The sequence below is a fragment of the Sminthopsis crassicaudata genome, chromosome 1 (genome assembly GCF_048593235.1).
Source record: "Sminthopsis crassicaudata isolate SCR6 chromosome 1, ASM4859323v1, whole genome shotgun sequence".
Taxonomy (NCBI): domain Eukaryota; kingdom Metazoa; phylum Chordata; class Mammalia; order Dasyuromorphia; family Dasyuridae; genus Sminthopsis; species Sminthopsis crassicaudata.
In genome coordinates this window covers 2,853,175-2,863,870 of record NC_133617.1, presented here as the reverse complement: position 1 = coordinate 2,863,870, position 10,696 = coordinate 2,853,175, and the positions used below count along the sequence as shown (strand labels likewise).

Genomic DNA, 10,696 nt, shown 5'->3' with positions numbered 1-10,696 from the left:
CCCCCTGAGCAGAAAGATGGGGGAGTGAACCCCAGCAGGTTGGAAGGGTCCTGCAGTGACTTTAGACAACCAGCAGAGGGCAGCCCTCTCCTGGCAAAGCCCAGTGTAGACAGCCAGCATGGGCCAAACCCAGAGGCAGCCGGGGTCACTCTCCTGCCCTGACATAGGGTGAGCCCAGTGACGGCAGGAAAAGCAGGAGTGACATCGGGCGTCCCGTCCGAGCATGAGGTATTCAGTCACTGATGTAAACAGAATAAAAATAACGTTAGCAGCTCACGGAGCCACACGACTGAAGACTTTCAAGCCCTTTCGCCGAGGGCGCCATTGCTCTTAGAGGGCACAGAACAAACATTGTTGTGCCCACTTTACAGAAGAGGAAACTGAGGTTCACAACTAGGAAGCATGAGCACTCACATCCTATTCTAATTAGACAATATGCATTTATTAAGCGCCTACTGTGTGCTGGAGGTATGGAAGGAGGCAGTATCCCTGCCTTCAAGGAGCTCCACTGCTACAGCAGTTCTTAATCAGAATCCCTGTTCAGGACAGATTGCAGAAGCTCTATGAGCTACGTCTTTATTTTCACTAAATTCTAACTGAAAGTTATTCCCTTTCATTTTTTTTTACATGCATGTGTGTATGTGTATGTGCATTCATTGTTTTGGTTGAAAAGATTATGCTTTTATTATATTATTATTATATTATACTATATTATATTATGAATATAATATAAATTATATTGCATAAAGAAAAAAAAAGACGATGGTCGCCCCGGGGGTTTGTTCCCCTCTTGAGATCTCAGCCCGTAAATCTGCTCACCTGCTTCATCCCCCCTTTTTCTCTTTCCCAGGCCAAGGGCAAGAACGGAGAATGCCCCTGGTGGCTGCCGCCTTCCCAGGAGGCGCAGGATGCGGAGACACAGCGGCCACCTAGGTGCGGAGCCGAGGGAGCTGGGAGGGCAGCGGGAGTGGGAAGGGAGACCCGAAGGCCGAGATCCGCGAGCGTTCTTCCCCGGCTCCGAACTCGAAGACGGGGAGGCCGCGGCAGGATCCGGTCAAGTACAAAGCAGGGCCGCTGAAGGGCTTTCGTAGGGAGGGGCCCTTGCGCCTCCTTCCTCCCCGCGGTTCGTCCCAGCACAATGGCAAGATTTGGAATCGGCCTTTCGACGTCCCGAGCTCGCAGCCGAGCGCCAGAGGTACCACGGGAGGCCTTGCCTCGGGGCTGTACGGGAGGAGCTGGAGCTGTGGCCCAGCTGCTCTTCCTATCCGGACCTTGGCCGGAGCTGGGGAAGGCCGGGCTCCACTTCCCGATGCCTGGGGCATTGCCCGGCCTGCCAATGAACGCACGGATTCTAGAGGCTGACAGACCTCCAAGGTCAGGGGGCAAGATGCTGAGGAAAATCGTCGTGCCCGCACAAGGCAGAAGGGAAGGCGGCCCTGCCCGGGAACTTGGCAGAAGGGCAAAGGCCTTGGCGATGGGCTTTTGCGAGTTGCCTTGAGAGCGGAGCCCCATTTTCGGACTTTTCCCTTCCCCTTTCAGGCTTTGCTTTGCTTGCCATAAAAAGCCATTGTTTATCTGAGATGCCTCCGGGAGGGGAGGGGAGGGGGCACGGGTGGGGGAATGCTGGCAGAAATTGTGCTACACTTCAATAAAATGTCCTTGCCAAAACTCTCCTGGCTTTGTTCGTGTTACTCTTTCGCGTATTCTTGGTTTCATTCTGGCTAGGGAGGAGCTTTGCCATCTGTGTCACTTCCACATACTACAATGGGACAGCAGGTGGCACTGGCAACCAAGGGAAGACTATCCTGAGGGGGGGGAGGTAGGATTTTTGAGTAGCTCCTGTCCCACGTGCCAGGTCCCAACTCCACGGAGATTTCAGAGCTTCGCAAAAAAGACAATGCATTCAGGGAGGACCCAGCCTTGACTGACCTCTTAACTGCAGTGCACCTCACCTTCCTCATCTGGCCAGTGCCCGGAAAGTAGCCCCTGCCTCAGGAGCTTGCTTTGAAGAGCAAATGGAACAATGGCAATCAGTAAGCCTCAAACTCTGGCAGCCGAGAAGGTGGTGCTTAGTGTTCCCAGATTTCCTCTGTTCTTTCCTCCCTCCCTCTCAGGGTCTCTCTCTGCCTCTCTTGGTGACCCTCTTTGTCTCTCTTTCTGTCTCTGTTTAAGCGGAGGACTGTGTGTCTAGTTTCCCAAAACAGGAGCCTACTCTAGGCCACAGGAAAAGTGGCTGGGAAGGATATAGGACACAAGATGATTGGAATGGGCCAGAACTCTGGAGAAGTGTACTTGAAACAAAGATTCTTCCAAAAGGAGTTAACATTCAGAAGAAGATGGGTATCTAGTTTAGCATGGTGGTAAATAGTTCTCTGGTTCAGTATGATTGAATTAATCTTATGACATATAATGGTTTCCTGGTGATATGATAGGCTTATACTCAGTATGATGAATGGATTAAATTGTAATAGAGTATTTAAGAGGTCTCAGTCAGAGAGGTCACAGAACAACTGGCTCTCAGTCTCCTTGTATCATCCTCTCACAAGAGATGTATTCCAGCAGCCACTGTCAGGTGACTCCAGTGCATTCCAACAAATGATGACTTGTGATTTATTTATTTTCCATGATTAGCAAGGTATGCATAAATGAGTGACAGATTCATGAGCAACTATCCTTTCTTGATACCATGTTAGCCCATAAATTCAAAAGAATAATAAAATGAAAGAAATGTTTTGGGGCTACTTCCAAATCAGGATTCATCTATGTTGACTTTCCTTTTGCCCTTTAACTGATCCCAATCAAATCCCATAATACCCACAAAACCCTTCCATTGTTTATCAAAATTGAGGGAAACTCCTGATGCCCTCTAACCTTTATCTCACAGTCTAGTGGGCCTTTCCAGAGAGAAGACATCACCAGTATGGTTGATTCTAGAGAAAGACATGCAGGCTGGGGGCAGCAATCTCAGTCCCTTTCCAGGAAAGGAAGCAAGAAGACAGTACCTTCAAGTATACTTCTCCAAAGTCCAGCCCGCTCCATCCGCTGTCTTTGCCTGGGAGGAGCAGTCCCCCGCGCCTGAGAGGAGCAGTCCCCAAGCCCAGTCTTTATTTGTGGCTGAGAGGGCCCTGGGCCTTGGTTCTCCGTGGGTGTCTCTTCTTGACATTCTGGGACTGCTGCACCTCTCCCACGCTTTCTCTTCTGACATCGCCCTCTTGCTCCCGCTTGTCCCGTGTCCCATCCCCTCGGGGTGTGGGCGAGAGTGGGGTAGGAAAAGCACCCGAGCCATGGAGGTGGAGATCCTTCCCACAGCCAAGAAGATAGATAAGATGGTGCAGAACGAGAACGCGGCCGGGGCACTGGAATTACTAAAGGAACTTCAAGACGTTCCCATGACTCTGGAATTATTGAGGTCCACAAAAATTGGAATATCGGTAAATACTGTGCGCAAGCAGAGCACAGATGAACAAGTCACATCATTAGCCAAGTCTCTCGTCTCACGCTGGAAGAAGTCGGTCTCTGGGCCCTCCAAGACTGAAGCAAGCAAAAAAGGGACCTGCTCACTCTTCCCAATGCAGGCCTGAGGCAAAACGAGAAAGGAGCTGCAGGAGCAAAGCAAAGGAAGAGACAAAGGCTTCTGATTCCTTCATTAAAGCTTTCCCCCGGGCACCAAGCACTTCAGGTTTGGTTCCCATCAAGTGCCGAGAGTTGCTTGCTGCAGCCCTCAGAACTGGAGGTGACTACTTCGCTATTGGCGCCGATGTAGAAGAACTGGGCGCTCAGATTGAGGAAGCTGTATATCAGGAGTTACGGAACAGGGACATGAAGTATCAAAACAGGCTACGAAGGAGAACAGCAAATCTCAAGGATGCAAAGAATCCAAACTTAAGGAAAAACGTACTGTGTGGGAACATACCTCCAGATTCCTTTGCTAGAATGACTGCAGTCGAAATGGCTAGTGAGGAACTTAAAGAGATACGCAGAAACCTGACCAAAGAAGCTATTAGAATACATCAAATGGCCCGGACGGGTGGGACCCAAACGGACCTATTTCGATGTGGCAAATGTAACAAGAAGAACGGTACCTAGACCCAGTTTCACACCCTAAGTCCTTATGAACCTATGACAACATATGTTTTCTGTAACGAATGTGGAAATAGATGGAAGTTGGTTTAGAAGAAGAAATTCGCCAGATACCTGGACACTTACAAAGGAAGATTTTGAATTAGCTTTAAAAACTAAGTCAAGAATCTAGTTTCCCTGCAACTGAGATTTTGTAAAGCATAAAAAAATCCTCGGGGTTAGTTTCTGTTTTTGTTTTTGTATTCTCTTGAAAACATTCTTAGAGAGTCAGTGTTAGGTCAGATAGTGTATGGTGTATGGTGTATGTTTAAAACTTTTTTTTCCCCATTTTGATAACGAAGTCAACATTAAAGTTTTATCAATTTCAACTGTTGGTAACTTGTTTCTTTTTCTTCCAAATGAGAAATGAACTTTAACTTTTTTTTTTAATCTGAAACATACACAAAACCGATTTTGCTTCTCTGTTCATGTGAAAGTGGAATTTGCATTTGTTTCTGTACTGACATGTTCCTACTTTATTAAAGCAGAAGAAAGATTAGTGTAATTTTGGGATTGCCAAATGTCGTGTGGTAAAGAAATCATATTTGGACAGCTGATCTAGTTTGTAGATACCATTTTCAATGAGTCTCTCCCTTTGATCATAAGGACTGTTAATAAGCCTTAGTGATTAGATATCCTTTTGCATCTGTGACTAGCTGTGACCAATTGCAATTCTTGTACTTCTTAACTCTAAATTACTGCTCTTAATAGATCTTCCATGGGGGAAATTGATTTTAAATAAATTGTTTGTTAAAAGTGATCAATTGTCCTTTTTTATTTTTTGATATCAGATTTTAAATTCAAATTTTAAATTTAAATTAAAAAAATTAAAATTTAAACTTCAAAAAATCCTTAATCTTGTTTTCTGTGTGATTTTGGGCAAGTCAATTAATTTCTCTCAGCTACAATTTCTTGAACAGTGAAAGGAAGAATAATAACGGCACTTACCTCCCAACATACTTCTAAAGGTCAAATGCTGTATTTTAAAGCTCTTAGAACACGTATAGCACATAGTCAGCACAAAATAAAAGTATGGTTTCTTCCCTTTATCTTGTTTGATTTTGGACATGTTTCCTTTAAAAAAAGGGGTACAAGTTGTCACAGACTCTTATCTGTGGGAATCTGTAGAGCTCCAGTAGTGTCCCTATCTGGACAGAAAGAGCAGGCATGGCTCCTCCAATAATAGCTATTACCTTGTCCTGCCTGTCACAGCTAAAATTTGGAGTGGAGGTCAGGCCCTGACCTGACAGCCACTGCAGGGAGCTCTCCAATGTCCTGCAATCCTTATAGTAGGTGTTGTAGATGTGAAACAACTGGGTAATGTTAGGGAAAACTAAATCCGAGGAAGAGGCATAGAAAATACACCATATCTGAGGGAACTTAGTTAGGGGGAGAATCATTGTGTGAATCTTACTCTCATCAGGAGAGGCTCAAAGAGTAAATAATTAACATATTTGTTTTTCAGAGAATTTTCTCTCACCTCATTAAAAGGGGGGAGAGGAAAAGGGAAAAGGAAAAGGAGAATAAGTGAAGGGACTTGGAGGGAGGGGGGAGGGATACTAAAAAAAAGGGAGGGTTGTGCGTCACAAGGGGGTCTATAAATTAAATATCGGGGAGGGGGATCAGGGGGGTCAAGGGAAAAAGCATAATCTGGGGATAATATGATGGCAGGAAATACAGAATTAGTAATTTTAACTGTAAATGTGAATGGGATGAATGCTCCCATCAAACGGAGACGGATAGCAGATTGGATCAAAAATCAGAACCCTACCATATGTTGTCTGCAGGAAACACACTTAAAGCAGGGAGATACATAAAGAGTAAAGGTAAAAGGTTGGAACAGAGCCTATTATGCTTCAGGTAAAGCCAAAAAAGCAGGGGTAGCTATCCTTATCTCAGATCAAGCAAAAGCAGAAGTTGATCTAGTTTAAAAAGATAAGGAAGGAAACTATATCCTGCTGAAAGGTAGCATAAATAATGAAGCCATATCAATACTAAACATATATGCACTAAGTGGTATAGCATCTAACTTTCTAAAGGAAAAGTTAAGAGAATTGCAAGAAGAAATAGACAGTATAACTATAATAGTGGGAGATCTAAACCTTGCACTCTCAGATTTAGACAAATCAAACCACAAAACAAATAAGAAAGAAATGTAAAAAGTAAATAGAACATTAGAAAAACTAGGTATGATAGACCTGCAGAGAAAACTGAATGGCAATAGAAAGGAATATACTTTCTTCTCAGAAGTTCATGGATCCTATACAAAAACTGACCATATATTAGGACATAAAGATCTCAAAATTAAATGTAGGAAGGCAGAAATAATAAATGCCTTCTTCTCAGATCACAATGCAATAAAAGCTACATTCAGTAAAAAGTTAGGGGTAAATAGACTAAAAAGTAATTGGAAAATGAACAATCTCATCTTAAAGAATGACTGGGTGAAACAGCAAATTATAGAAACAATTAATAATTTCACCCAAGATAATGACAATGATGAGACATCATACCAAAATCTGTGGGATGCATCTAAAGCAGTAATAAGGGGAAATTTTATATCTTTAGAGGCTTATTTGAAGAAAATAGAGAAAGAGAAGATTAACAAATTGGGCTTACAACTTCAAAGGCTAGAAAAAGACCAAATTATAAACCCCCAACCAAAAATTAAACTTGAAATACAAAAATTAAAAGGAGAAATCAATAATATTGAAAGTAAAAAAAACTATTGAATTAATAAATAAAACCAAGAGTTGGTTTTATGATAAAGCCAATAAAATAGATAAACCTTTGGTAAATTTGATCAGAAAAAAGAAAGAGGAAAATCAAATTGTTAGTCTTACAAATGAAAAGGGGGATCTTTCCACCAATGAAGAGGAAATTAGAGAAATAATGAGTTACTTTGCCCAACTTTATGCCAATAAATTTGATAACTTAAGTGAAATGGATGACTTCCTCCAAAAATATAGGCTCCCTAGATTAGCAGAGGAGGAAATAAATTGCTTAAATAGTCCCATTTCAGAAAAAGAAATAGAACAAGCTATTAATCAACTCCCCAGGAAAAAATCCCCAGGACCAGATGGATTCACATGTGAATTCTACCAAACATTTAAAGAACAATTAGCCCCAATGTTATATAAATTATTTGAAAAAATAGGGGATGAAGGAGTCCTACCAAACTCCTTTTATGACACAGACATGGTACTGATACCTAAACCAGGTAGATTGAAAACTGAGAAAGAAAATTATAGACCAATTTCCTTAATGAATATTGATGCTAAAATCTTAAATAAGATATTAGCAAAAAGACTTCAGAAAATCATCTCCAGGATAATACACTATGATCAAGTAGGATTTATTCCAGGAATGCAGGGCTGGTTTAATATTAGGAAAACTATTAATATAATTGACCATATTCATAATCAAATTAATAAGAACCCTATGATCATCTCAATAGATGCAGAAAAAGCATTTGACAAAATCCAACATCCATTCCTACTAAAAACTCTTGAGAGTATAGGAATAAATGGACTGTTCCTTAGAATAATCAGGAGCATATATTTAAGACCGTCAGTAAGCATAATATGCAATAGAAATAAACTGCAACTTTTCCCAGTAAGATCAGGAGTGAAACAAGGTTGCCCATTATCACCATTACTATTCAATATAGTACTAGAAACGCTAGCCTCGGCAATAAGAGCTGAGAAAGAGATTCAAGGAATTAGAGTAGGAAATGAGGAAACAAACTATCACTTTTTTCAGATGACATGATGGTATACTTAGAGAACCCCAAAGACTCTGCTAAAAAGCTACTAGAAATAATTCAAAATTTCAGCAAAGTGGCAGGATACAAAATAAATCCACATAAATCCTCAGCATTTTTATATATCACTAACAAAATGCAACAGCAAGAGATACAAAGAGAAATTCCATTCCAAACAAATGTTGAGAGTATAAAATATTTGGGAATCCATCTACCAAAGAAAAGTCAGGAATTATATGAGAAAAATTACAAAACACTTGCCACAAAAATAAAGTCAGATTTATATAATTGGAAAGACATTCAGTGCTCTTGGATAGGCCGAGCGAATATAATAAAGATGACAATACTCCCCAAACTAATCTATTTATTTAGTGCTATACCAATCAGACTCCCAAGAAACTATTTCAATGACCTAGAAAAAATAACAACAAAATTCATATGGAAGAATAAAAGGTCGAGAATTGCAAGGGAACTAATGAAAAAAAACTCAGAGGAAGGTGGTCTAAGTGTACCTGATCTAAAGCTATATTATATAGCAGCAGTCACCAAAACCATTTGGTATTAGCTAAGAAATAGACCGGTAGATTAGTGGAACAGATTAGATACAAAGGACAAAAAAGGGTACATCTATAGCAATCTAATCTTTGACAAAACCAAAGATACCAACATTAGGGATAAAAATTCATTATTTGGAAAAAAACTGTTGGGAAAACTGGAAATTAATATGGCAGAAATTAGATATGGATCCACACTTAACACCATATACCAAGATAAGATCAAAATGGGTCCAAGATTTAGGCATGAAGAGTGAGATAATAAATAGATTAGAGGAACAGAGAACTAGAGATCATTATTGATCACAAAATAGAAGATTTTGATTACATCAAACTAAAAAGTTTCTGTACAAACAATACTAATGCAAACAAGATTAGAAGGGAAGTAACAAATTGGGAAAATATTTTTAAAAGCAAAGGTTCTGACAAAGGTCTCATTTCCAAAATATATAGAGAACTGACCCTAATTTATAAGAAACCGAACCATTCTCCAATTGATAAATGGTCAAAGGATATGAACAGACAATTCTCAGAGGAAGAAATTGAAACTATATCCACTCACATGAAAGAGTGTTCCAAATCACTACTGATCAGAGAAATGCAAATTAAGACAACTCTGAGATACCCACTGCGGCCACCTAGCTGCCCCCTAGGTTACATAAATTGAGCTGGATTCTAATTGTGGCAAGGTAATCCTCCTACAACTTCCTGATTCACTATTCTACTGATTACATCTTTTCTAAATTTTTTCAGCCTTCCCCAACCCTCCAATTTGACTTAATCCCTTCTATTCTCTCTAGGCTGATAATGTGGCTTTCTATTTCATAGAATTCTATTTGCCATTTGCTATGGGTTCTCCTTCTTTTCCTATTTTGCTCTATCTCCTACAAAAGAAGTGGTCATACTGCTTGCCAAAGCATACCCCTTTACTTGGATTCATTACAGGATCATAGAAGGGAAGTGAAAAGCCATGGTGTCCAACATGCTAATTTCACAGATGGAAAAAACTGATGTTCAGAGGTTCAGTGACTTTCCCAGGATTATATTGCTCAAAGGCATCTAAAAAGAAATTCCAAGTCAGGTCTTCCTGTCCCCGAGCCTAGCATTCCCTTCTCTATAACACAGATCTGTGATATCAGCCCTCCTATACATGCTCTCATCTCACTCACCTGGACAGGAGTTCCTTGGGCCTAGATGATTCAGGATCCATGATGCTTCCCTTTCCTCAAAGTGGGAAATCAAATCTTCTGTGAGAACTGGAATTCCTTGGGGTGAGCAGTGGGGAAAGAATGAGGATGAAGAGAAGTGTCTACTTTATTTCTCTTTAGGGAAAGGGGACATGTATGCAAAGACCAGGACTCAAGGATGGCTGACATGGCATTTGATGTTCAGAGCATGGGTGCAGATAGATCATGCAGCCAATTTCAAACTAGAAAATTCTGACTTTGTCCTTTTCCTAGAAAGTTGGTCACATTTCATAACTTCCTTTTCTAGAAATTAAGAGCCAGCTAGTAATTCAGTGCTGAGAGAGCTGGCTCTGGCTTGAGCCACTTAGTAGTTGTCTACCACTGCACAAGTTACTTTCCTTAGTTTCCTCAACTATAAGACAGGAATAATAAGCCATTATCATTAGGATCAGATGAGTTGTTATTTCTAAAAAACATAAAAACAGTGCCTGGAATATAGAAGAGCGATATAAAACCTGGATTGCTTTCCCACCCTCTGAGCTGGAATTTTGGGGGCAAATGAAAGAACAAAATTAGACTTGGCAGGACTAGGATTAATGGGTACAAATTTGTAGTTGTTAAGAAGAACGTTTGAAATGCTAGTTCTGTTCCAAAGAGGAAGGATTTGTGTTGTTGGATCAAGAGTTGTCTTCACTGCCCATCTCCAAAGAAAATCTGCACAAGCAGTTTTCAGAAATTTAGCGGATAAAATTCACCTCTAAGAAAGGGCTAAACTAGATAGCCTTTGAAATTAGTTCCAAGTCTGAAATTGTATTAGTTCACAATTCCACCAACAGGGTTAGTGTCCCAATTTTTCCCTTCTATCATAGTAGCTGATCTGATAGATGTGAGATAGTACCTCAGAGTTGTTTGTTTGCATTTCTTAATGATAATTTAAAATATTTTTTCATATAACTATATAATTTCTCCCAAAACTGCCTGTTATTGTCAGTTGAAAATAAGGCTGCTATTATAAATTTGGTTGAGTGCTCTCTATATTTGAAAGATGAGACTTTTATCTGAGAAAAGTTTTT

General features: G+C 40.7%; 1 protein-coding gene across 1 annotated transcript; it reads left to right on the top strand.

Moving 5' to 3' along the window:
• Positions 1-3,326: 3,326 nt before the first annotated feature.
• LOC141551582 (transcription elongation factor A protein 1-like) lies at positions 3,327-4,086 on the top strand. Its single transcript, XM_074283351.1, has 2 exons — positions 3,327-3,571; positions 3,609-4,086. The coding sequence occupies exons 1-2, from the start codon at positions 3,327-3,329 to the stop codon at positions 4,084-4,086; spliced, it is 723 nt and encodes a 240-aa protein (XP_074139452.1).
• The last annotated feature ends 6,610 nt before the right edge of the window (positions 4,087-10,696 follow it).